This window comes from Fragaria vesca, linkage group LG5 (genome assembly GCF_000184155.1).
Source record: "Fragaria vesca subsp. vesca linkage group LG5, FraVesHawaii_1.0, whole genome shotgun sequence".
Taxonomy (NCBI): Eukaryota; Viridiplantae; Streptophyta; class Magnoliopsida; order Rosales; family Rosaceae; genus Fragaria; species Fragaria vesca.
Window position 1 is genome coordinate 23,174,409 of NC_020495.1, and position 27,203 is coordinate 23,201,611.

Consider the following 27,203-nt stretch of genomic DNA (forward strand, 5'->3'; position numbering starts at 1 on the left):
TGTTAAGTTGCTTCATGTGAAAGTAATTGCCTCTTGTCTGTTTATTGACCTTCTTCACATAACTAATTATCATTGTCGATTCAGTTCTCCCCATCAGGACATAATCACTGTCTCCACTTCCATAAAATCCTTGCATTTCAGGGTGCTGCATGCTTATGTCCACAGCAGCAGTTTCCCCTTTTGCTTATTAGTCATCAACAAGCAGTTCTTTTACCTGATAGACATGAATGCTAAATCTTAGTTCAATACATCCTACTAAATCAAGCAGAAATCTAGTACTCTACAGTTTACATATAAATGATCAGCCTTTGACTGGAAACATCAATTCTCCTTAACTTTAGTTATTGGCACCTTGAGATAAAGGACAGACAAATCACAATCTCCAACGAATCCCTCAAACCCGTCAATTCTACGTAAGTTATTCCTATAAATCTAGAATCTTCATGTTCCTAGTGTGGAAAAAGACTCAGACATCAGCATGGAACTCGTTGGAGCCTTATCATCATACTACCTGGATAACCCTGTCTAAACACAAAGTTTTGTGCCCTGATCACTTTTGGTGTTCCTATTACCTTTTCAGTCCCTTCAACTTTTGTTACTGGTAAATTCATTAATTGAAGCTTTGTAGACACTTTTCACGTCTCTTTTCTTCAGTTCAATCTATTAGATACATATCCATTAGTGTTCATTTTTGTGTCTTTATAACTGTCTTTCCTTCATGTCAGTGCATGTTTTTGTTTGATGGTCTTCCAGCATCATTGATCTCTGAAAAGTTCTATTTGCTAGGCAGGGAAATTAGGAAAAACACGTCTAATCCAGTGGAAAGTAGAACAATTGTGTTACTATGCATTATGTTTCTTTTCAAACCATCTGACTTAGGTTGTTAGAGATATTTCCAGAAACAAATAAATGCCTTTTGCTGAATGGGAGCGGAGATTACATTCCAAAATTGCATAACCTTGGATAAGCACAAAATATTAAAACCGAATTTAAGCGTATAGATGTATTTACCATAACCATCGCCGGTGTGGGATGCACTATTAAATGGAGAATTAAATGCCGCTTCTTTATAATAGACAACAGCCTTTCGTATTTCACCACATTCATCTTTGCCCCTTTGTTATTCTCTCCAGTTTCCAATTCCCTGTAGTATTTCAAACCTCTTTTCCGATGTCGATAGATCTCAGTTCTGACTCAACAATAGAGATGGTGGTGCAAGATCGAAACTTGCCTGTGACCTCTCCATCTCATCAAAATAGACGTGCGGGACGCAGCCAACAAGGTTCTTCCTCCTCTAAACTCAAAGGCTTGGTGCCACTGAAAGGTGGTAAGTGGGGGGCAAGGATATCCTATAACTATAAGCGATACAGCCTCGGGACACATGAAACAGAGATCGAGGCAGCTATAGCATATGATAGAGCTGCGCTCAAGATTCCGAGAGCTCATTCCCTCAACTTCCACCGGAGTAATTACACTATCGAGGAGAGCACATTCCAAAGTCAGCACTCAATTGAGGATATTCTGAGTATGTTGCATGATAAGACATACACATTCATGCTTAGGAATTTTATTTTTCAGTATTCATCTAGTGTTAACTATCATGCAGAAATCTTCATGAAGGAACAGGGGATTGTGTATGAATGTGTCCTTCAGAAGGAACTGACCCTTATGGATGTCACTCACAAGTGCTTCCTGGTTCAAGGGGATTATGCATCACTGCATTTCCCCACAAAAGAACATGAATGCCTGAATAGCACTGCCACTCTCTGGGATATTCATGGCCTCTCATGGACGTTTGGATGTTCATATTGGCACATTACCCAGAGTTTTTTTCGAATAGTGGCTGGGGAGACTTTCTCGAGAAGTATAACCTGAAAGAGAAAGTTTTGGTAATAATTTACCGATGCTGGTGCGGGATGCATTCATGAGAAAGTTTTACTTAATCAATGTGCTGAAAACTGCTGGTGAAAGCTCTGTTGGAGGAAGCTTGAACAAGGAGTTGGAAGCCAATCGCTCGGAAGAGGAGAAAAAGAGAGGGGTTAAGCTATTTGGTGTTCAGATTAGTGGTTAACAATTAGCTACTTTGGTTCTCTCAGTTCTCTCAATTAGCTAATTTAATTGAGGCTTTTTTATTTCTTGCTTTCCTTTGGTTCTCTCAGTTGTACACATTTTTGTATTTTGATCATTTGAAATTAAGTAGATGCATCATATCTTGTATCTCAGCATTTATAATTGGTGAATAGTTTAAATTTTAAGGGTGTTTCATAGAACTTTTGAGTATGTCTTTTCAATACTGATAGTTTTGCAAAAAACTTACTATGAACTCCATTTCAGTTGTGTCCGTCAGTATCTGTGAGTGATTACTTCTTCTGCTTCATTTTGTTTTTCTATTTTTTTTTTTTTTTTTTAATACCCTCTCTAAGAGATTATAGACATAGGTAATTCCTAAGACAAGGAATCAGACATAGGTAATAGTCCTGTATAAGATGAAACAGTATTCGTTTGTTAATAGTTTGTTCAGAGACTATATTCTTAGCCGAAACGTGCAGAAGATGCAAGTTCTCTATTAATTCAAGTTTCTCTGAGTCATATTCTGTCAGTTGCAGATGAGCCACTCCATATGAACAATTTAAGAACTAAGAACCATCGTTTCTATTTATTAAGGGGTCACAAGTATTGATATTGATGATGTCTAATTCAAAGCAAGTCGGTCTATCGGCAGAACTTGTAGAATATGCTGCTGAGTGGTCTGAACAAATACTTTTCTTTCTGTTGATTTCTGTTAACTATCAAAGTAACAATATCTGAAATAGGAACAAGAGAATGCAAGAGCAGACAAATGGAAGGGAAGGGAAAAACACATGAATTTGGTAATAAAATTCTGTTTAATTAGCTACACAGAGCCGAACAAACATTACAGATCAAAGTATGCATGATTCTTTTTTCTTCTTCTTGTGGTACATGCTATATGAATATATATCGTCAATACCTCATGAAACCACAAACATTATTTGCTTAACCTGAAGAAACTGAAATTACAAAAACTAATTATTATCAGTGGGGTGCTGGTGCTGCGGTTGGACTTGCAACGGAATTGTGATCTGATATAGGTTCAGTGACCTTGACATGAAGCTTTTGTCCTGCTTGGCAGTGGCCTGGTTCCTTGAGAGTCATAGCATACCAGTCTGGTTCGAAATTTCTACCGCAGATGAAGTAATAGTCACCAGGTTTGTCAAGAGGGATAGAATCAAGTCCGGCAGCATAGAGTGCTAGAGGAGACTTTGCGTTGCAAGGCTGGTAATCTTCTCCATTCACTTCCATCAAGTTATGGTACTCCTTATTGTAAGCGAAGAGTAGAGTATCTCCGACGTGAAACTCTTTTGTGGAAGCCCACTTCTTGTAATCACCAAGAATGCTCCACCCAACTGAGTCGCCCACTTTATGAACAACTCCACTGTGAGCAGCTTCAGATGAAGAAGCACCTGAACAAACGCCCAAACAAGCCATTGCAACCAAGAAAATCATTATGGTGTTTCTCAAGGCCATGCTGAAACAAAGAAACTAGTAGAGAGAGAGAGAAAGGATGAAGTTGATTGTGAACGATCAAAGAGAGGTGTGCTGGTGAAGATATGAATGAGAAGTGTTGTGGCCAGTTGCATGTATATATAGTGCGTGCTTTACCCAAATGGGGACGGAGAAGGTTTCCAATCCTATAGCAACAAGGATATCCTAAACCAAACAAAATGAGGATTACAGAAGAAAATTCGATTATAGAAACATAGGCTTAGCTCGTACGTCCATAAAAAAATGGAAAAGGATACCAAAACGAAACAAATCTTGCACACCAAGAATTTATATCCTCAAACTCGTTCCAACTTTTTTTTCTCATCAATTTTCTTTCATCTTCTTTGAGTTCTTTCTGTGGCGGTCGCCACTATTCTATCCAACTTGAAGAATTGGAACGATTGTCTTGCTGTTATTGCCCTGGCAGCTATATATTTCATCAAAGTCGTCTCCTATTCGCGAACCAAAATGGAGCCAGGTGCAGTTTTCCGGTGTTAATCACTTGGTTATGTAGAACAGTAGAAGCATTTTGTGGTTCAAAAGGACTCCACCCAACCAAGATAGTCATCCATTGAAAATGACCAAATAACATTTAAAAAACAATAAATAAGAAAAGACTAAATAGATTCATAATATACACCCAAGAGATGAGTATTATCAGTTTATCACTAATGTCACTAAACTAAATAGTACTCGACACGAGTATTATAGACTTTGTTTAAGAGATTCTGAGTGAGAACAATAGAATTTTAATTGGATCCACTTCAGTAATCATTATGTGATTACACGATAGATAACAATGGTCAAGAGAGGATTGGTGTGTATTAGTTACTTGATCAGACTTAGTAGTGGTCAATACAACCGGCATAGCTTGGTAGGTATCTCCTTATGCTTGTTAAATCCAAAGTCTCATAGCGTGGGTTCTGTCATGCAACTACTTTGTCCTAAAGTTGTAAACTGAGTCCTCAAAATAGTAATATTACTTCTCAAAGTTGTAATATGAGTCCTTAAATATGTAAAAAAATTTAATTACAACATTAGTCATCATTTGTCCTTAAAGTGGTAAAAAGTGTGTTTAAATTAGTAATTGAGTCCTCAAAGTGTTAAAAAAATGTTTATGCAACTTTGAAGACTTAATTACCACTTTAAAAACACATAAGGTAATTGAGTCCTCAAAGTGATTAAAAAAATGTTTATGCAACTTTAAGAACTCATGTTACAACTTTGAGGACTCAATTACCACTTTAAAAATACATGAGCACTAATGTTGTAATTAAATTATTTACAACTTTAAGGACTCATATTACAACTTTAAGGACTAATATTACTACTTTGAGGACAAAGTTGATGCATGACATGCATTAACACACCCTAATCTTACTCGGTCTTTCTATCCACTGAAATTGAATCAACGTAATTATAAGTTAAAATATAACTGTATTATAGATGAGATGCCGGACACAGGCATAATATAGTAGTAAACAAACTTTATAGCAATGAAATACACCCTGAAATACCAACCAAATGTAAGAAAATTGTGCCTTTGTCCCTTCGAGTATAACAATTGAATTATTTTTTATTTTATTTTATTTTTTTTAGAAATAAAGATAAAGATGAGTGCACAAAACGCTATGGGCCTTGAAACAGCATCAATCACACTAGACAGTCGAAAGTTGATGCCCACTACCCAAAACCTATATATAAACCACAACAAGAGTCTCAGAATTCCAAAAGCCGAAGGCAGCAGAGAATAGCATATCAGATCAAATCCGAGAAAGAGAGAAAGCAAATGGCTTCTTCGTACAGAACCCAGTCCGCTAAGAGATGGCTTCCTCTTGAAGCTAATCCCGATGTTATGAACCAGGTACTGAAATCTCTTAATCCCTCACAATCTCCTATTGTGTTTTCATTATGCTATCTTTGTTTCCTCATAAAGATTGAAACTTTTGTATACCCAAATCGAATAGCTTGGGTTTTGTTTGAATTTTGATGTGGATTTTGAGAGTTCTGGTTGTTCTTGAACATGGATGAAGGTTTAAGAAGGTTAATTTTTTGATGAGATTAGTTTCGGTGATTTGGATTAGTTAAAGGTTTGTTTTGTTGAATTGGAACTTGAACTTGTGTTGATGGCAGTAGAGATGATATGGAAACTTTAGCTTTGACCTTTGGTTTGTACTTACCATTTTTCTATGGCAGATACTTCGATAGTTTCTGTAAGTTTAGTGTAAGATTTGTATGAGCTATGAAATAAAGGGAGAAAGACTTTTAATATTGAAAATTGAGTATAGTCGATCGGATTATTGAGAAAGCAATGATGTATTTCAGAGGTTACGTGAGTACCATGATCTCTCTACCATTTCCTTCTCTTCCATTTTGGACATTATGAGTTCATTATTTTCATTACTGTACCGTTCTTTATCATAACTTAGGATGCTTTTTTCTAAATTTTATTGGTGATTTTTCACTGATTTCATCTTCAAGAAAACAACCCCCTTTTAAGAAGTGTGCATCATAGCGTGCCAGTCTTAATAGACGTGATAATCAAATTCCATTTCAGAAGGGAACGTCTTTATACCTATATATATTGTTCTTGATGTTTGAATGCAGTTCCTTTGGGGACTGGGCCTTCAAGAGGATGACGCAGAATGCTATGACGTTTATGGGTTGGATGGAGAACTCTTAGAAATGGTTCCAAAGCCTGTACTTGCTGTGCTGTTTCTTTATCCTTTAAACCCTAAGGTTTGTCTTACCCCAGTTTCTATGAAAAATAAATAAATAAATAATATAAAATGAACTCTGAAGTTTGTTGCTGGCTATCATTATTCAACTTAAGGTCTTTTCAATCCTTTGTGTTGTTACACATTATGAAAGTATACTTGTCTCCTGATTTGTGGAAAGCTTGAATTCTTTTCAGACTGAAGAAGAGAGAATGATGCAGTTAAATGAAAACCAGGTAAGTGCAAGGAAGTTTATTTAGTGTTTTGGTTTTGGAGTTATATAATTATCTTTTGCATACAATTCTGGTTGTAGGAAACCAAAGGTAATGTTTATTTTATGAAACAAACCGTGGGCAATGCTTGTGGAACTATTGGACTCCTTCATGCTGTTGGAAACATCACTTCAGAGATCAAACTTGGTAAGTTAATTACAGTTTTTTCTTGTTATGGATTATAAATATGCATGTTAGATATGCATTCTCCATCATTGGAGTGTACTCATTGCACACAAGTAATTTGATCACTGTAGTAAATAGTAGATCTGTAAGGTTTGATGAGTGCCTTCTTATTGCCTACATAATCTTGAGAGTTGAAACTAAGCTTAAACTTTGATGAATGTTCGGCATTTTTAACCACGTATTTGAAGAGATAACAAGAATGGAGAGAAATTTCACTTTGTTAACAATTTATTGTGGGTGTTTCTATGATTCTGGTGCTCAGTATGATAGAGATTTAGGAATATTGTACATTTAGAGAACAAAGAAGGTTGGTGTCTGCAGCAAATTGACAGAAAGACTGTAGAACAACAAGAAAGGAGAAGGTACAGGACATACCAAGGGAAAATAGACTGTTGAATCCTAGAAATAGCATAAGGCACATTAAGATTTTCAAAACTCATTAAATGATAGGAATTTTGTTACTCAATATAAATAACGGGACTATTTTTCAATTATATTTTTGATAGTATTAGTATTATTTTTATTTCCCTGAATCTTGTACTACCATGGACATTTCAATTTAGACCCAAATAGGCCTTAGTATGTTTGGGCCAATGGTCCAAAGTGGAAGCTTTCTAGCTGATCAGTAGCTACTACATCACAAACTTTCCTGAAACTAGGCAGCTCTATATACCAAAACTGTCCAGAACCTAGGTAGTTGTAGATACTACTTTTTGCGTAAAATGACACTTGGGGAGGAAAAAGAGGCAGTTCTAGATACCAACAATCTCCTGAAACTAGGCAGTTGTAGGTGCCTGTAGCCTATCTTTTCTTGAAGCTTTCTTCTTATAGAGAACATGTTTCCCTGGCAGAGCCAAAATCAGTGATTTAATCTTTTTCTGGATTATTGCTCCATTTCCTTTAGTTTTCATGACAGTAATTGATATGTCCTTTTTGTCTACATTTTTGTCTTGTTTCAGTTGATGGGTCATACTTGGATAGATTTTTCAGAAGTACTGCAAGCATGGATCCATTGCAGGTTCTTTACTCTCCGTATCATCTTTTCTGTCCTTTCAGTTTGATCGTTTGATATATAGCTGTAGTGATATTGTTCTTGCCTGACATTATTACCCAATTCCGGTATGTAGCGTGCAGCATTCCTTGAGAATGACAATGAAATGGAAGTTGCTCATTCAGTAGCAGCTACTGCTGGTGACACAGAGGTGATATATTTTAAGTAGCAAAAATGTTATGCGAAATATCAATCTTTTCTCTCTCTTTTTTTATTTTGTTATTTATTTTGGGTATTGATGGCTTCTGCTCCTCATGCCATGCGCCTATCATTCTGTCAGGCTTCAGATGATGTTGACACTCACTTTATCTGCTATGCATGTGTGGATGGTACACGTCTCTCTCTCTCTCTCTCTCTCTCTGTATATATATTCTTTTTTCCTTAGAAAAAGAAGTATTGTGACATGTAGGGGAACTATATGAGCTTGATGGGAGGAAGTCTGGTCCAATCTCTCACGGCCCGTCTTCACCAAACACTCTATTACAGGTATTTGAAAAATCATTTTGCACTCTGATTCAAAAATAAGAGGAATTGAGATTCCAAAATGGCAAAACCTATACAAAGATTAAGGAAAGAGCAAGGAGTAGATAGATGAAATTAAACAGTTAGATTGTTTCTAAACTTCAGGTTTAGTGTAATCTATTATACGGTTATCGTCCTCTTTTGTTGGAATCATTGTACCTTGTATCTAAATTTGAAAACAAATCAATTTTGCTAAACTTAGGGAGATTGTGATTTGATTTTGAGTGCAAGAATAGAAGAAATGTTTGATATAGCGCTGCAAGTCTGAACCCACAGGGCATAGCTCTTTATGGCAGAGTCAGTTACAGAATTGGCCTTTGTCTTAAGAGTGTCAATCTGCTAGTAGGAGCATGTTTCTTTTCCCTGCTTTTGGAAAATTCAATCAAGCAAACTAACTTGCAAATGCTTGCATCATGTCGATATTTCTTAGACACACCATTTCTTGAAATCATATATTCAAAATTTATTGTTTCCACGTCGTTATGCACACCATTTCTTGAAATCAGATATCCTAAACCTATATATTGTATCCAAGTCTTTATGCACAGTTCTCAGCTCTTCATTATAGTGTATTTTCCTTGATATACTTTGTCATTGACCATCTGAATATCTAAGAACCATTTAAACTTTTCATGCATAACAGGATGCAGCTAAAGTCATACAAGGGGTGATCCAGAAAAATCCCGAGTCTCTCAACTTCAACGTCATTGCCATTTCGAAGAAATCCGGGTGATTTTATTAAGTTGGACGCTTCCAAGCCCCTAAAAAATGGTTGCAATTTCAAAGTAGGCATTTTTATGCTAGACAAGACCTTTTCCCAGTGAATGTTTGCTAGCTTCATCTTCAAGTATGAGTTGTTTGGATTTAGTCCATGGTAAACAATTCTCAATCACTATAACCACTCTTTTGGCATGGATGTGTTAGGAGTTTATGGATCCCCATTTTGCTAAACTGAATGCTATGTAAAGTTTATCCTGGTATGAAGCAAGTAGCACTCAAAATGTTCTTTGACTTTATGCAATCTTCTTGTAGGATTGGGTTTCCGTGTCCAACTAGAATTCTTTATTTTCCCATTCTTCTTCGTTTGTGTTTCATACCATTCTCGTCTTCATTTCTTTCATTTGTTGCTCTAGCTGCCAAGTGGGAGAAGAGATCTACAATCGCAAACGTGAGTGACGAAACAAAGGAGGGGGGAAGGGCATGTAAGAGAAGAGTAAGGGAATTGGAAGGGAACAGGTTTACATAAATTTTGCTAAACTAATAATCGATAATGTAAGTTTCCTTCTTTTTTTCATCCCTTACTAGCAAGGATCTTGTAGCATTAGGGCTGTAAATAGGCGCTCTAGCAGCTGGTTTTCGACTTGTATTCGGCTGGTTTTTAACTCATTCAGCTCATGTTCGTATGATAGCTGAGCTTGAGCTCTATATCAAGCAAGCCCAACAAAGAAACGAGCTTGAGCTCAGGTTCTGGATAGCTTGGTCGTGATCACGACGATTCTTTTGTTTCTGCTCTTGCTTCACGTGGGCGTATTCCTTGCACTCTAAGAAGCTGAGGTGTTTTCATTATTAAAGCTATTCAGATAGCCAAGTTAATGGATTGGCAGCATCTTTGGGTCGAAACGGATTCAAGTTGTGTTCATAAGTACTTTACTTCTCTTTGTTTGATTTCCTGACGTTTACCTATTCAATGGTTCAATTGAATGGCTCTCGCCAAACAGTTCTGCAATACCATCACACAATTGAATGGGGCAATGCGAAAAGTCGAAGCCTAGGATTCGTGGTAATGCGGCGAGTTTTAGGCTCGCCATGCAACAGCGTGATTACGGCGGTGTGGGCTCTGAGAGGTTTTGGCTTATCAAGTGATGCACGTCGGGGCTTCGACAATGGCTCCGACCATGACTATTCTTGGCTCAGGTGACTGAGGGTGATGTTTTTGGTTGAGAGTTGGCAAACTATGCCGGATTCGGATGTGCGATAGATCAGTGGCAGATCCATGATGCAGATTTCATCTAGGCTCACCCTTATATGTGATTTTTTTTTTTTTGTACAATATTGTTTCCATGTCAAAAAGATATTTGAAGGAGTAATATATTATGTCATTAAAACCATTTTTCTTAAGATGGAAAAAAAAATGGGGGAAGAAAATAAGAAAGAAAGTAAGAAATAGTAATACAAAATAGGAAATTATTGTATGAAAAAAAAAATAAGATAAAAGAAAACAAAGAAGAAATGTAGATAGAGGAGGAAGGGGGAAGCAGCAATTGAACCTAGGCCATGATAGGACAAAAGAAAACATAGGAAAAAATGTAAAAAATTGCTGGAATTAAACCCAGGTCAGAGTGGGAGATGAAAGTCTTAACTAAGCCATTTGCCAACTAAACTAACAATGATCTTGCTACAAAATGCACATGTAGTGGTATATGTCCTAATTTTTTGTTTAGGCTTTAGCCCATAGAGCCTACTAAGTAGATCCACCCCTGCGAGAGATCGAGGGATCAGCTGCGGTCTGACTGCGTTGAAAGAGGTTGAGGTACCAGCTATTGAGGTGATGGATCTCAGAGTTTACCAACGACGTGTGGGATCGAAGACTTCACCGTTGGAGGTTGGATTGACTTCTAACCTTTGGTCTGCAACGACAGTGGAAATTATAGTGATGCTTGGGTGGTGGTGTTTGTCGATCGAATCTAGACGTCGATGATGATGGAGGCAGCCTTGGGTTCAACGACGTTGAAGCGTGATGTTGGGTGCATGTCTGAGGCTGGTTAGGACAGAGAGTGGTGGCGCTCTTCTAGGCAGGTGTCAACTGTCCCTGTATTTTCCGACAGGAAACCCTAACAAAATCCAGGTTGACTGCTGAGAAGGAGTTAACCATAATGAGGCCTAGTTGGTTGGCCCGGGTTGACCAGCTTTGGAGGTGGGCTGCTTTTTGTTGGGCTAGACTATGGCCCAGAAGGAATAGGGGCATCTAGGTCTGATTGGTGCCTGAGGCACCAGCTGGTGAGGGGTCTTCGACTCTAGTGGGTGAGGTAGTGGACTTCGGAAGTGGCCTAAGCCTAGGCAACACTCTTGTGAGTGCCTCTACTTGGGGATTTTCACCAAGACATTGAATAAGCTAGGGAATGTTTGGTTTTGTTCCAGCTAATTCCCCGGCATTGTCAGGAAGCTTCCTGTTATGCTTATTTCTGTTGCTTATTTGGTTTCTTTCAAATATTTTTGTTGCATGTTAAGTTGCTTATTTCTTTGTTCATGTTGACATTAGGTCATTAAAGATATCCTTCTGATGGCTCACAGAAGGCTCAATTTTTACATAGCCCATTGGTGCGCTATGCTTATGTAACATCGATATGTTTTAATAGATTGAAACCCACTCTTTTTTAGAAACAAAAACAAAAACTATTGCGCGTACATGTTAGTCACATTTTTAGGGAAGCTAATACATCTACTGACCTCTTTGCTAACTATGAAGCATCACATGAGGGAGAGAGTGAGTAACTCCCTTTGCCCTTGTTCTTGGCTACTGATTATGGTCGTGACCTTTAAGCTAGGTCAATGTGTAGGATCAATCTATGGTCTCAGGTTGTTGCATGTTCTCGTTTGATATTTTATTTATTTCATGTTTGTTTGTTCAACTACTCTCTGCAATGGTTGTTCTAAATGTTTTTTGATGTTTCATTCCTTGTACATTTGTCGGGATTGCATTGGTTTTATCCTCCATTCTTTTTGTACTGCATTAGGATTTCATCAATCGATAGAGGATGATGAGCTAGTCTTCTTCTCGTTTTAGTACAAAAACCTATTAAAAATAACTTATCACAATATCATCTAACCATAAAGAGTTTTCAACATATCCATGTAGAACAATTTTCTAAAATTGGACAATTCATGCAACATTAGAGCTGATCAACACAACTTTTCAAGTTGAGGCATACTTGGGAAGACGATGAAAATTTTATTCAACAACAATAATATTGCATAGTTTTAAGGAAAGATTTATGGATCTCAATAAATGGTTGGACTGAGATACACTATCAAGTTTGTTCTGACTTTTCTATTATTTAATCTTTTTTATATCTTTTTTAGGGAAATATCACTTAATTTGTAACATATAAAATGATGACAAAACCACACTTTTGCACGCGCACGAGCGTGTGGACAAAGGCTAGTATAAATATCACTTAATTTGTAACACATAAAATGATGACAAAACCACACTTTTGCACGCGCACGAGCGTGTGGACGAATGCTAGTATAAAAAACCGAAACAAAAGAAATACGATAAGAAACTTGCAGTAATTTACAGAAAACCCCAATAATACCTTGAAATTTTCATCTATGCCCTTCTTAGGCTTCAATACTGACAAAAACGAAGATTTCATCACACCACACTTAAATCCAAAAGCCATCACTCCGGAGACGGTAAAGCCGCCAGTGCAAACGAGAGTATAGATGTAGTAGCTGAAGGTGGCAACGCCTATGTGTTTAAAGGTCAATACAAGGATCCTTAGCACTTCTTTCTTCGATTTATTGTTGAGAGCGCGAACACAAGTAATCAACCTTGGGATTTGAAAATAGAAGGACATCGGAAACCCGGCCTCCCTTCCGATCTTATCAACGGCATCAATGACAACGTCATGGTTGATCATCGAGAAGGTTGCACCACCTATGAGAAAGAGAAGCTTTGTGGTGCTTCCGCCGGCGGTCTTATCCTCCGGCACTCTTTGTGTGTGTGTGTAAACACACATACATACATATAACAAATTGATGATTGTTTTCCTAACAATGTGGGAGGCTACGAGACATGGTGGTTTTGTAGAAATGGTTCAGCAAACTTTACCGCTGTTGATTTCATCATGGCTGCACCAAACTATAGCTTCAAGATAACCAACATTAAGGTGATGGCTGGAGTATACAATGAGTGAATTATTTTGGATTAGAGAAGACAAACTTGATAATCATTACACTAATTACTTTTGGAATTTCTTTTAGAAAATCAACATCAAGATGATGGCTGGAGTATACAACATCAAGTGATTTCATATAAGATTGTAATAACAGGCAATAGGAGTAATGCAACAACTTTTGGAACCTATTACTCTGCAACTGGACACTGCTGGACCAAAAGGAAGAATTTTATGTGGGTCTTTCCATGGTGTCTACTTTCGCTGCAAGATTATCGGATACCAAGATACTATCTACGCAAAGCAAAGTTTACAACTTTTCATAGAGTGTGAAATCTTTCACACCATATATTTCATATTTTGTGATGCTCAAGTTATCTTTCAATGATGCAATGTCTATGCTCAGAAACCGATGTCAGGCAATCTGTAACAATCACAACTCAAGGTAAAGAGACTTCAAGTCATCGCTCTGCAATGGTTTTCCATAATTGCACAATTCGGTTAACAACATAGTTAATTAACTCGGGCTTTCGAGTGGATGGATACTTGGGAATATCATAGAAAGTTTACTCAACAACAATCATAATGCAGAATTTTCCTGGAAAGGTTCATAGATCTAAATGGATGGTTGGACTAGAATGAAAGATTGAGCTCGGCCGAAATCTTCTATATTGAGTAGGCCTATCAAGGACATGGAGCAAATACTACTCATGCAAGACTACATGCATGTTATCTAGATACACTATATGCGAAACAAAATATCAAATTTTTTCGAGTGTGGAATCTATTTTTGGTGATACTTAATTTATATTCAACGATGCAATGTGTATTCTCAGAGACAAATGAGAGGGAAATTTATCACAATTACATCTTAAGGAAAAGAGTGTTGGCGTGAGTCGTATATTGTAGTTGGGATTGTGAATATTGTGTATTGTTAAGAATATCTTATCGTAATTAGTTTCCTAATAGGACTTGGTGTATTCTGATATACACACACAACACAGACACACACACACACACTCCGTTTACGGAGAAGATAAATATATGAGAAATTTTAAATATACACCTCTAATCTCTTAATACACACCAATATTATTTTATATTTCACATCATATTTTATATGTATGTTTAATTACAAAAACATCCATCAATTATTAAGGAAAAAAAGAAGAAAAAAAAAAGAAAAAAAAAAACTTTACTCTCCCCTAAAACCTAACTCTTCTCCACTATTACTATGCATCAAAAGAAAAGAAATAAAAACCTCTTCTCCAAAATTCATCACCTGAATTTCGACTACTGTCGTAATCACATGTACTATTTACCTATTTATTTAGTTTTTATACTATTGTACTTCTACTAGTTTCTTAACTTTGAAAAAATTATGTATGTTCAATTTTTTTTCTTCAAATTCAAGCCGATTGATGTCATATTGGAGATTTGAAGTTCGAATATAATATTACTCTTTTGATTATAAATTAAAAAATATCAAGAAAAAATTTCTACCCCGCCCGATCAAAAAAAATCTAACAGAAAATAAAAGAAAATACATAAAGAGAGTTGTGAAATAGTAAATATATAATAATTATATTAAATAACAAATTATTATTAGTTTTAGATATTGAGGGTATTTTAGGCAGTTTGGAATGTGTATTTAGTATAACATTGAAATGAAAAACTAGATGGGTAGTGTATTAAGTAAAAGGTGTGTATTAAGAGATTAGAGATGTGTATTTAAAATTACTCTAAATATATCAGAAATTCCCAAACACTTTATCTTTCCTTGTCTGTTTAACTGAGTCTCTTATGGATCTAACAATTGCACAATCCAAGTAACATTAGAGCTAATCAACTTAGGCTTTAAAGTTGAGGCATACTTGGGAATATAATGAAAGCTTTTTCAACAACAATAATTTAGAAAGCTTTCAACCGGGTTTTCCCTTGCGTGGTAGGAGCGCGATGGAAGAACAAGTTTTTCTCTATACAAAAAATTATGCTGAAATCTGAATATGTTGATCAAGGACATGGTACAAACATTACAAGCATAAAGAATTTGATAGGATACAAGGTCTTGAATAACTAAATTCTTCCAACTTAACAATGCGTAACCTCATTTATGCCGAGACAATTATATATCATCTACTGATATTCATATCAACTAGACTAACTATCTGCATTTTAGTTATTCTATTATTTGTTTACGAGCTAAAAACATAGACATCACTTAAACTATCTTCATTGTCCTAATAATCTTCAATCTCATTCAGGTGACTGGTTGTCTTTATTTATATATATATATATATATATATATATTGACACACACCTATAGACATGTATACATAATAACAATATTTAGAAGAAACTATATAGTGTTGCTATATGGTGTATCATATATAAACAATAATTAATTTATTAATATAAAGTAGAAGTTACTATATAGTTTTTTTATTCAAGCCCATAAGGCGAAAAATATGTTCATCATAAGTATGATAGATCGTTACATACCCTACCGTTGCAATTTAAGGACATAGACATACAAGGAGTTAGTGGTAGTACCCACAGTGATATATAAACAAGGAAAAATTTTAAGAACAGTACATAAAATATGTTCCACTGATAATTAAGGTTATTGAACTTCCGAAACTATCACATAAGTACATGAACTTATGAACCAGACACAATTTAAGTGCATTGTTAACTACTCCGTGACAAACAATGTCATTGTTAAATAGTAGAAGGGTAAAATAGTATTATCATACCCAAGCCATTTTTATATCTTTTTCTTCACCATTTCGAGTCTCCCGGTCCTTCTCTATCTCCTTACTGTCTATTTCTCCTTCACACCCATATACGGCCGACACACTTGTGCGCTCGTCACGTTCGTTGTCGGTCTCTATGATGCATAACGTTGGTAGCAACACCAATAAAAAGGCCGAGCCTGCAAATGGGTCGGTTTCGAAAAGTTAAGCCTTTAGTGATACGGAGTTTCATGACGAATGTTTGCAAAAGTGGGTTTTGGGTTGATTGATCTTTCGTTTCAATCAACAGTTTCAATGTTGGATATATATTGGTTTGGTTGATTGATTTTTGTGTATAAAAGGTTATGGGTTTTTGGTTCATTTGATTGAATATATATTGAATTTGGTTGATGTTTCATCTATTTTGACGACAGAAAAAGAGGTTCTGGGTATAAAAATTGAAGCTCTACAAGATCTTTAATTTTCAAAAATGGTTGATTGATTTGTGATTTTGAGGTTTTTTATAGGTGAGTCCATAGGTGGGTTAAATTCTTCAATTTCTTCTTCTCTGTTATGAACGACACATACACCTTAAAATCCATAGGTGGGTAGTTCCCAGCCCCTGCGAGGTTGTTGATGTTGAGCTCTTATTCTTTCCAGTGATTGAATTTTTGAGCGTATTTGGATGTGGAGATGGCGATGGGGATGAGGAAGGGGGAGTGATGTCCTTGTGTCATCTTCTTCCAGTTTCAGAATGGTGTTGTCAAAATCAATAGTTGTATATTGCATACCTTAAACGAAGGGGGCAGTACGGCCATAATCATGAAAAATACCTCTAAACGAAGGGGCTATATTTAATTATAATTTCAAGTGTCACATATTCGTCTCCCCGATATAAATATTAATGTAAGATACAAATATTAACATAAACTAGCACTAGGAGAAACAAAATACAATCTCATATTTTGTAAAAGAAGTTTCTATTCATACCTCTAAAAATATACTTAGAAAAAAAAAAAAAAAAAAAAGGAAGAAGAGAGAGAGAGGTTTAAATGTCAATTTAGAGCTATGAATAGAAACCCCATTTTGTAAATTCACACGTCCCACAGAAAAATAGAAAATCATTGACCCAAAGAGGAGGAAGAGCCCCACCCGAGACCCGAAACCCAAACCCGGATGACGTCAGCGGACAATGAAAACAAGAGCCCTATACAAAAAGCAAGAATCGGAGAACATATATATACCCAATATCCTCTCCGCCTAAAACCCTTCAACTTTGGTCTCTGAATCTCCCTTCATTCTTTGGTTCCAGACCCAAAAACCCTTCTCTGTTTTTGTTTGCTTTTGTCTTGTTTTGTTTTGTTTGTTTTGTCTCAAATGGAGATAGAGCAGAAACAAGCCCAGCTGATCGATCACTTCGTGAAGCAAGCCTCGACTCTCCAAGGCTCTTCTCTCGCCAGCCTCATCGTCCAAGTCACCTCTCACAATTCCCTCTTTGCTTTCTCTGAGATTCTCGCCGTCCCCAATGTCCTCCAGGTCAGTGTTTCCTGCATTCCTCAATTTCCAGATTGATTTTCATGGTTTTTGTTGATTTTGCCTGGGACTGTTGTGTTTTTGTTGATTTTGCCTGGGACTATTTTGGGTTTGTGAAGTTTTGTGCTTTTTGCTTAATTTCTGTGGATTATGTGCTCTTTGGTATCTGGGAATTGATTTTTTACATTCTCTGTTGTTGCTTTTGTTTTGCTAATTGTAATGTTTGTGGGTTAATGCGCTGATGTAGTTTAAGTTCCTGATAAGCCTATAATGCAATTTAGAAGCTTTGGAATTCAGCTAGTTTCGTGTCAAGTTTTTTTTTTTTTTTTTGGTTATTGTCAATTTGGGTTTGATTAGCTAGTGTAATACGAAGTATTGGCACATGATTTGTTTTTTGTTTTTTTTTTTTTTTTTCTCCTTTGTTGACCGTCCGTTTGTTTATGCACTGATATGATGGTATTGATTATTGATGAGGTTTGTAGAATGTGAGTTTGTCGAAATTGGATACTCTAAAAAGTGTGCAGAGGAGATAACTTTTCAGCTATTGAATCCCATGGCACAACTGAAATTTTGTAGATACTGACTTTGATAAGTTGAGTTTATCTAAGTAGACTTTATCCTAGTGTAGCTTGCCGTTGTTCAGTATTAGTTAATCAGGTACAAAGAGTGGCAAGTATGAAATTGAACTTCAACTGTTTTCTCTTTTGGGCTAGTTATTCAACTTTGTTTACGTGAAGTCTTAAACTGCAAATCGGGAAAGAAGGGGTAAAAGCGACTTCCCATTATATTTTCCGTCTTAGTTAACTCAATTAAATTCCATTGGATGATTCTTGATTTAACTAAGGAATCACTTTTTTTTTCTTTTTGTGCTTACACCATCATTTGTTTTTATTTTACCATAATAGGCTGGTTTCTATTCTAATAAATTAATTTGAATGCAGCTTCAAGGAACCGAATATGCTATATACATTGATATGCTTCGCCTCTTTGCTCATGGTACATGGAGCGATTATAAAAGTAAGCAACTTTTCTTTCAACCTCCCCTCCACCATCTGGATGAGGAAGTTATTTCTGTTTTGTTCATTGTTCTTTGTTCATTCTTCAATTGTATCTTTCGGGTAATATCATGCTTGTTCTTCGTAAGTTAGAGTTTCTACTGTTGCCTAGGTTGTTATCATCATGATCATTTACAGGTCTGTGGTAAGCCCTCCTGTTATACCTATATTTCAAACAAGAGCTGCATAATATATTAATTTTCTTCATAATATTTGTTCCGAAACAGCACGTTCACAATATTTACTATTAATCTTCCAGATGTTTTTTTTTCTTTTCTACATCAGCAGAAATTGAAAAATTGACTTTCATTTGTATACTTGTTTTCCATAACGCAGCTTAAATTTTCAATTGATTGGACTGTTCCAAATCTATTAGCGTGACACTGTTCCTTTACCATCATTAGACTATTTAGCTATATGAGGATCTCTTTAGTTCGCTTATCAGTCATGTTTAGTGGAAATTTCATTGGCTAATGATGTTGTCTGTGGCACTTTGTAATTTCACTTTCTTGTTGTGCATATATATATATATATATATGAAATTTACTGAAATAATTTAACGGCAGGTAATGCTAGTCTTCTTCCACCACTAGTCCCAGATCAAATTATCAAGCTGAAGCAACTTACTGTGCTGTCTCTAGCTGAGACGAACAAGGTATGCTATTATTTTTTTGACCAAGCACTATTTTATTATACCTATATCGTTTGAGCTTCTCTTTTCATAGTTCTGAAATATAAGTCAGTATATGGTTTTACATGAGTCATAATTCAACACATAAAGCAGCCGAACAGGTAATGTGACTTTGCTATATGCATAATTTATAGGGCTGCCCTTTATTGAGTTGGTTTAGACTGTTTACTTTATAGTTTTGTATTACTTGAATCAATTTGCCTAACAGAATTTACAATGGCTTGTGTTGCGGTTTTCATTCTAATTTTGAATTTTTCAAATAAAAATATAAGTGAAGATTGAGTCTCAGAAAATAGAATACAAAAGAGAGGGAAAAAAAAAAGGATAAGGGCAGCTAAAATTGAAGTTAATGCCTCCTGCCAAGTTTAGCTTTATGTGTGCTACACAAAAGAGTGGATGTCGGTCCCCAATACCAATGTATGTCTCTCTTAAGTATGAAAAGCGACTAGACAAATAAATTAAAACCTGTGGCATCCAAAGGAGGAGGCCTAGGATAACCCTGAACAAGATGGGTAGCCCCTTGTGTGGAACCCCTTGTGTGGAAAATAAAAAATCCTCAGAGTTTTCTGGGTGTTCTACTTTATATGCAAAAAGGATGGAAAGGAAATTATGGGAACTATGATGACCTGTGACCAAGAGTCTTCTTAATGAGGAGAAAGGGAAAGCATTTATACTGTGGGTCCTATTTCCCCACTAGTTTTTTGGGTACAAAAGTAAAAATTGGCGAAAATAAGTAGTTGCCAGTGCTTCTGATAATATTTGGAAGTGAGTTATGTTAATAGTTAATTTTATCTTCAAAACTCCAGGCATTGGCGGAGAATGTGCATGCATTTTAAGATGGTTTTAGCTTTTGAAGGGTATTCTCTGTTTTAGCTATTTAAAGGATGTCTCTTAATTTAGTTCATGTCGTTTAATGGAATGGTTCCTTTTTCAATAGTAAAGACTGATTGTGATGAACATCTTGTCCATCATACTTGTAGCTAGTCATCCTTAATATTTGGTCTGCTCTATGTCTCTCTTGAACATCCAATCAAGAAATTTTATTGGGTTATGAATATTCTCTTGAAAACGAAATTGTTCTCAGAAGTTTCAGGCTCTTCTTAGAAAACCTTGTGAGCCAACAATATGAAAACTAATGGTATCTCTATTTTTTCTTTCCCTGAACTGTCAACCATATTTGATCTGTGTTTACTAATACAACTAGTTTTCAATTTCTCTCTTTTTGCCAGGTTCTGTCCTATGATCAACTCCTTGAGCAACTTGATCTTTCAAATGTACGCGAACTTGAAGACTTTCTTATCAATGAATGCATGTATATGGTAGGTGCCATTTATTCAGGTTCATATATAATATTTGGTATCTGTGATGTGACTTTCTTAGGACCAGTAAACAAAGAGTTGATATTTGAGCTTAATTTTCTAAATTTGAGATGACCCTAAACTGACATTTTGGTATATGTGTTTTATAGGGCATAATCAGAGGGAAGTTGGATCATTTGAAAAGATCTGTTGAGGTTGAATATCTTGCTTGATTATATTTTGGTTATAATTCACATGTCTTCAACCAGTATCCATAACCTTGACAATCATTTTATTTGCAGGTTCAATTTGCAGCTGGGAGGGATCTGAAACCTGGCCAGCTTGGGAATATAATAGACACCTTAACGGATTGGTTTGTATCCTGATTTTAGCTACAACGTCCCTTTATTTTTTGTACTTCATATGTTCTTTATCCTTTTGCTAAGAAATTCCCAACGGAAAATATTTCTTACAGTAGTAATGTTCAATAATCAGGTTAGCCACTACCGACAATGTACTCGTCACAATTGAGGAGAAGATCAAATGGGCAGATAAGAAGTGTGAGTTGAATGCAACACACCAAAAGGAGGTCAAGGACAGAGTGGAAGAAGTGAAGAAGTCTCTTGGTCACGACAGGGTAAGTAGTTGATCAAAATCAAACAGCTTGAACAAGATAAAAGGGGAAACAATTGAACTTTATCATGCATTCCCAGATTGTATCTTTTTCAGTTATACTGTTTACTTTTGTTTCAGAGGATCTGTTAACTTGACAGAAAAGATTAATTTTAAACGCCTAGGGAGTTCCTGCACATGTAGGCATCTTTATATCCATAGTGTAGGGAGTGTCAGCTATTGAACTTGGCCTGCTGCTGCTGCTGTTTAGCATTGGATATGTCCTTTTGACATGTTGTTATTGTATCGGTTCACTTGATGTCCTCAATTGTTTTGCAATCTCTTTGTGTTTAATTTGGTGGCTTGCTTTTAGTGGATAAGTGGTCTACTTTTGTGTTGTACTTCCATGTGGTTATAGTTATGCTTCTCATAAAAATTGAAACTGGATTAAAAATAAAAATAAAAATAATGTTTGCATCATTAAAAAGGAAGAACCTCTAGGCTAGCCTTTCTCGCTCATTTCACTTCTCGTTTCAAATATAGTTGAAAAGCTGTAGTATTTTCACCTGAAAACTGATCATGAGCGATATAAGGGATTAATTTTCTCTCTTGTGATACTGATATTGTCAAGTTTTACTTACATGTCAACAGCCGCCCCGTGGATACCGTGTTGAAGATTTTATGCTTGGTGAACATGGTGGGTTAATGGACTATGAAGAAGATCGCACGCGAATGAAGAGGTAATTCAAATCCCTGTGTTTAATTAAATATTCACCCTTCTTTTTTCTATGTCGGCAATCACTTTAATACCGATACAACCTAAATACTAATAGTGATGAACTGTCGCCTCTGAAACTTTTCTTCCCTGAACCCTGGAACAGGAACTATTGGGTTGAAGCAATTACTAGCTATTCACCCAGTAGTTAAGGCAAACATGATTTCAATTAATGAGTAGATGGTATTGCCCTGTCATATGAATAACTATGTGGAGCACTATCATCTATGGTTTGCGCCTATATTACATGATTCTTGACTCTTAGTGCATCTGCACCCTATGGAAGAGCCAAATAGTGGATTATTGAACTTCTGATTCCTGTAATTGAAGGCTCATCTGTTGCTTTCACATAGAGGATATTAGTTCCCGTATTTAATCTAGACTGTAGTACATGTGTCTAACTCAATATTCCTGCTGTCTCATTAAGTTTGTTCTTGCAGAAGAAGGTCGCCAAGGTTTTAAAAGTGCAAGAAATCCGTTGATATCAATCGGATGGCGGTCAGATTTTCTTTTCCATGGCATATTGCAATCATATGCAAAAACTGTCGAATGATCTTTTAATCTTTCAATTGAACCGTTGGAGAAGAGGTGAGGGTTCCTTTTAGCACAATGCATAGTTCATTATGGTAGGATAATGGTATAGCATTGCATCCCATGTATTTATACCCTCGATATCATATAACAAATCCATCCTGACTTAGTACCTTGTTGAGTTATGATAATTGGTTTTTCAAATGACGAGTAAAATTGGCGGTTGGGGTTTGAAAAAGAAAAGGGTGCCAATATTAATCACCTTTCAAAAATTGGAATGTATGAGGTCAGGTTTTTTTAAATCGTAGTTATTTTCAGTTGTTGGAAATGCTAAGAACACGTTGGCCTGTTTCCGTGAATTTCACATGTTGAATACACAATCGATCATGAAGGCACTGTTGTAAGAATAAACATCCCCAAATCTAGCAAGTTAGTAGTTTGCACGACTAGCTCATTGCATATCCCAGATGGTCATGCTTCTATAGTCATCATTGAACAAAGAAATCCTTAATGATCTGGATGTGTGGGAACTATTCTTAGACATCAAATTTTGGACGTCAACTGTAGATGAGCATTCAAGACTCCTTGATTGTTTTTGACAAAAAAAACAAAAGCTTGAATCAAACACTAATTGCAATATAGACCTCGAAAATGAAATCTTTCTTGGGGAGTCTTAGTAGCACTTGAAAATGATTTTGAGAAGCACTAATCAAGTTTGTGTAGTGCTTTGAGAGCTATTTCTAGACAGATTTGTAGTTGTGTTGGAAAAAGGAAATCACATTGTCCCAAAAGATGTCAAGAGCCCCAGAAACGTACTGTCTAATTTCAAACCATGCGGGTAGCTTTTGGAGGTTTGTGAAGGACTGTAAGGAGATGAAGAAGAAGACGACTCATTGATTACAAGTTTGGATCCACTGCTGTTCCTATCAACCTGCCTGCTTGTCTGTAACAACTTTGGAAAATTTGAAGGATAGGTCAAAACTGGCTAATAGTCGAGGTCCAAATTTTGAAAGTCAAAGAATGAAATAAGATTTTCTGTTGCTTGCATGACCTTAGTATTGTCTCTAAGCTTTGCTCTACACACGTGCATTTCTGGAAAATGGAGTTGTATGAGGTTGACGTGATCCATGTCATGCTGCTGCTACTTATTCTTCTTCTTCTTGCTGCTGCTTTGTCTCTCTGCGACTGCTTAGCTCCTCCCAGTTGCTAAAGCATCTTTGAAGTTTGAACATGTCATTCTCCTTCAACGTTAGTTTGTGTTTATTGTTTGACCACTTATCTTTCTCGTTTTGAGTTATAATTTGTTGAAATTAGAGACTCATGATTGAGATGGTACATTCGATTAAAAATCCATGCTTGGGTTTTACAGTAGATTGGAAAATGGCAAATCAAGAAAGACATATATGTTTGAAGCCCGATGATTATATAGTTCAAGTCATGCACTATCATAATCCTTATTGATTTTAAAGAAATGTCCTTTGATTATATAAACGTTGATCCTTTTATATCTTGTTTGGACCTGAATTTTAACCTCAGGTGTAAAGTAGATATGGTGTTTTCCGTCGAAATGAGAAGTTTAGAACCCTAAAACCTAAATGAAAGTTTGATACAATCACAGTCATCTCTACCACTATAAAGCCAGGCCCATCAAAAGCTTCACCAAACTGTGAACTTCCATAATTATCCTTAATGAATCAACTAACACAAATAAAAAATAAGGGTTGTTATAGTAAAAACAAAATCAAAATCAAAATCAAAACAAATTAAATAAATAAATAATCATACAAACTACCGATTAGTAGGACGAATAACTGTATAATACGATAAACTTAATTAACTGCTCACATTTATCTTTAGTTGATCGTGATTATGATTCCGTGCAAATATGCACAGGTAAAAAGCTAGTATTTAATAATACATACGTGTCTCCTATAGGTTACCCCTTTTTGTTTCAGGATGTCTATTCTTGTAGAGTATTTTCTTCCTTAGCTAGCTAGTCGAAAACATTGAGTACGTATACCGCCATCGAGGCTAATCTGCAGGTTGAAAATGTCAAGTTTACTCTCTATAATCCATGAGTTGAATTGTGTGAATGTGACTAACTAGCTAGTTGATTAGCTCATATTATTCAGCGGATCCAATTATATATGTCATTCTCAACTGCGCTCAGTATAGTTTATTACTTACACATTCCATGGGGGATCAAAGTTCCTGAAGAATTATAATAACCAAACTGTTCTACTGGGGAAAGTACCTAAGAATTTTTCTGTGTTCAAAACATAGGTAGAAAGTTGATGGATGCAAATTTGCTCCCTACCTCATCCCACCACCTAGTTGAACGCTACATATTTTATCTTTGGGCGAATTACATAGAAGTCTACTTTGAGACATTTTTTCCCACATAAGTCCACCCTAACATTTTTACCCACATAAGTTCACTTAAACCTAAATAAGGTTTTGGTTTAGGTATTGAAGTTCAACATAATTACAGACTGTCATCCAACCAAAAAATTAGATTTTTTCTCTTACATTTACAAAAATGTCATTAATGTAAAAAGTCAATAACTACTCTTCTCTCTAGAAAAGCCTCTGGCATACCTCCGGCAAGGTCTCCGATGGACTCCGGCCGACCTCCGGCGATGTCTCCAGCCGAATTCCGACAAGGTTTCTGACGGTTACGAAAGCTACTATCCCTAGCTAGAAAAACTACTACCACCGACTACAAAAACTACTACCATCGACTAAAAAAGCTACTACCGCCAGCAACAAAAACTATTATCCCTAACTACAAAAGCTACTATCTCTAGCTAGAAAAACTACTACCACCGACTACAAAAGCTACTACCACCAGCAACAAAAGCTACAAAATCTATTATCCATATCCCTAGCTACAAAAGCTACTATCCCTAGCTAGAAAAGCTACTACCACCGACTACAAAAGCTATTACCGTCAGCAACAAAAACTACTATCCCTAACTACAAAAACTATTATCCCTAGCTAGAAAAGCTACTACCACCGACTAGAAAAACTACTACCACCAGTAACAAAAGCTATTATCCTAGCTAGAAAAACTACTACCACGGACTACAAAAGCTATTACCGCCAGCAGCAAAAACTACTACTAACAACAAAAGCTACTATCCCTAGCTACAAAAGTTACTACAACCAACAACAAAATCTACTATTGCAACAACCAAAAACTACTATGAAGCAGAACAAAAGCTACTAGTACCGGCAACAAAAGCTACTACCGTAGGCAACAAAAGCTATGAAACAGAACAAAATCTACTGTTACCAGCAACAAAAGCTATTACCTAAGATTAAAAAAAACAATGTTTAGAGACTTACTACTAAAATAAAAATGCTAATGCAATCGAGTGAATAAAACACATTCAATGATACAGAAAGTACTTGTTTTCTACCATAATATAATTATTTACAAAGCTCCTTCCATAGTTGTAAAAAACTACTGCCATAGTTCCAGAATTATACTACAATAATAGCAGAAAGCTACTGGCAGTTTCCAAGAGTGATAATTTCTTGGTAAACAAAAGCTTCAATATCCAATTTCACATGATTTTCGAAATCTACTACCACAATTCCAAAGCTTCTGCAAGAACAAAAACACAACACAATATTAGTATTTGAAATGAAAATAGAAGTTATTGACATCATGTTGAAAAAAATACTATTATAGAGTTAGAAAGCTACTATCATTGTGTTGAAAAGATACTACTACACAATGAGAAAATTACTGACATCATCTTGAAAATATACAAACATAGAAACAAAAAGTACTATAACTGTGTTGTAAAGATACTAACACAGACACGAACATATACTATTACGATATTCAAAAGATACTAACAAAAGATATAAAACAATTACTATCACTAACACAAAAATAAAAGAATTTCTATGACTATCAGCAAAGCACAGGGTTTTTGATCATGAACACACTAGCTTGTTATTCATCTTTCAACACAAATAGTACCGCTGCCTAGATCATCTATTAAGGGAGAAGGAAAGCACAGAGTTGCTTGTTTCAAACTTCGTTCTTTGTATCACAGAGAAGGTTGAACCAGCTATTCAAACAGAGCACCAAAAGAATCAAACAAAATCTAAGAGCATGTAGAATGAGAAAAATAAACCAACGACTGGCAAAGGTTTAACAGACTATGATCTAAGTGAAGTCTATAGGTAGAGAAGAAGAGAAGTTAGAAGTAATTGGCTTACATACCAGTGGATATGGATCGATGTTAGGAGAGAGACAGACTCCGGCGATCTGAAAAGCATCATCGTCGTCGACATAATCAAAGATGCAATCGAGCTCGAAGTTGTCGTTGTCGAGGCGCCGTCTACTAAAACTGAGATGCAGTGGAGGTCGAGCCGGACGATTACCGGCGATGGATCATCTGAGGGAGAGACCTCCAACGCAGGCAGATATGCGATCGCATTTAAGAGCAGTTTGGTGACGACCTTGAGGGAGATGCAGTCGAGGCCAAGATCGTCGTGCAAGCGTCGTCGACGGTTGATCCGGAAGTCATTGTCAAGGCTAGGCGGCGGCATCGTCGTCGTCGGAGAAGCAATCGAGGTCCTGCCGGAATTCGTCTCGAAGCGGCAGCGGCCTTGGAATCGAAGGAGAGAGAGAGAGAGAGAGAGAGAGAGAGAGAGAGAGAGAGAGAGAGAGAGAGAGAGAGAGAGAGAGAGAGAGAGAGAGAGAGAGAGAGAGAGAGAGAGAGAGAGAGAGAGAGAGAGAGAG

At 36.3% G+C, this 27,203-nt stretch overlaps 5 protein-coding genes across 5 annotated transcripts; 3 read left to right on the forward strand and 2 right to left on the reverse strand.

Annotated features, from left to right (window-relative positions):
- Nucleotides 1-1,170: 1,170 nt before the first annotated feature.
- LOC101302464 (AP2/ERF and B3 domain-containing transcription factor At1g50680-like) lies at nt 1,171-1,875 on the forward strand. Its single transcript, XM_004301696.1, has one exon. The coding sequence runs from the start codon at nt 1,171-1,173 to the stop codon at nt 1,873-1,875; it is 705 nt and encodes a 234-aa protein (XP_004301744.1).
- Nucleotides 1,876-3,054: 1,179 nt separating this feature from the next.
- Nucleotides 3,055-3,507, reverse strand: LOC101302761 (mavicyanin-like). The gene has a single exon (XM_004301697.1). It carries the CDS (start codon nt 3,505-3,507, stop codon nt 3,055-3,057), a length of 453 nt encoding a protein of 150 aa, XP_004301745.1.
- Nucleotides 3,508-5,249: 1,742 nt separating this feature from the next.
- On the forward strand, nt 5,250-9,362 carry LOC101292902 (ubiquitin carboxyl-terminal hydrolase isozyme L3-like). The gene is made up of 9 exons (XM_004300303.1): nt 5,250-5,428; nt 6,172-6,303; nt 6,479-6,517; nt 6,595-6,700; nt 7,699-7,757; nt 7,867-7,941; nt 8,071-8,119; nt 8,200-8,276; nt 8,956-9,362. The coding sequence occupies exons 1-9, from the start codon at nt 5,354-5,356 to the stop codon at nt 9,043-9,045; spliced, it is 702 nt and encodes a 233-aa protein (XP_004300351.1). The 5' UTR covers nt 5,250-5,353; the 3' UTR covers nt 9,046-9,362.
- A 7,829-nt stretch (nt 9,363-17,191) lies between these two features.
- On the forward strand, nt 17,192-22,521 carry LOC101293203 (COP9 signalosome complex subunit 7-like). Its single transcript, XM_004300304.1, has 9 exons — nt 17,192-17,481; nt 18,420-18,495; nt 19,100-19,188; nt 20,454-20,543; nt 20,693-20,737; nt 20,825-20,895; nt 21,018-21,159; nt 21,786-21,874; nt 22,337-22,521. The coding sequence occupies exons 1-9, from the start codon at nt 17,323-17,325 to the stop codon at nt 22,389-22,391; spliced, it is 816 nt and encodes a 271-aa protein (XP_004300352.1). The 5' UTR covers nt 17,192-17,322; the 3' UTR covers nt 22,392-22,521.
- Nucleotides 22,522-25,793: 3,272 nt separating this feature from the next.
- Nucleotides 25,794-27,168, reverse strand: LOC101293492. The gene is made up of 2 exons (XM_004300305.1): nt 26,682-27,168; nt 25,794-26,051 (listed from the first exon to the last, which is right to left on the reverse strand). Coding segments are annotated over exons 1-2 (330 nt in total). The 5' UTR covers nt 27,011-27,168; the 3' UTR covers nt 25,794-26,050.
- Between the last annotated feature and the right edge of the window lie 35 nt (nt 27,169-27,203).

Bases quoted from the DNA above. Each gene is read 5' to 3' on its own strand.
- LOC101293203 (XM_004300304.1), top strand. From the start codon at position 17,323: ATGGAGATAGAGCAGAAACAAGCCCAGCTGATCGATCACTTCGTGAAG. The intron at 17,482-18,419 runs GTCAGTGTTTCC...ATTTGAATGCAG, and splicing joins CCGTCCCCAATGTCCTCCAG to CTTCAAGGAACCGAATATGC. The intron at 20,544-20,692 runs GTAGGTGCCATT...TGTGTTTTATAG, and splicing joins TCAATGAATGCATGTATATG to GGCATAATCAGAGGGAAGTT.
- LOC101302761 (XM_004301697.1), bottom strand. From the start codon at position 3,507: ATGGCTTGTTTGGGCGTTTGTTCAGGTGCTTCTTCATCTGAAGCTGCT.
- LOC101302464 (XM_004301696.1), top strand. From the start codon at position 1,171: ATGTCGATAGATCTCAGTTCTGACTCAACAATAGAGATGGTGGTGCAA.
- LOC101293492 (XM_004300305.1), bottom strand. From the start codon at position 27,010: ATGCCGCCGCCTAGCCTTGACAATGACTTCCGGATCAACCGTCGACGA.
- LOC101292902 (XM_004300303.1), top strand. From the start codon at position 5,354: ATGGCTTCTTCGTACAGAACCCAGTCCGCTAAGAGATGGCTTCCTCTT. The intron at 6,701-7,698 runs GTAAGTTAATTA...GTCTTGTTTCAG, and splicing joins CACTTCAGAGATCAAACTTG to TTGATGGGTCATACTTGGAT. The intron at 7,758-7,866 runs GTTCTTTACTCT...TCCGGTATGTAG, and splicing joins CAAGCATGGATCCATTGCAG to CGTGCAGCATTCCTTGAGAA.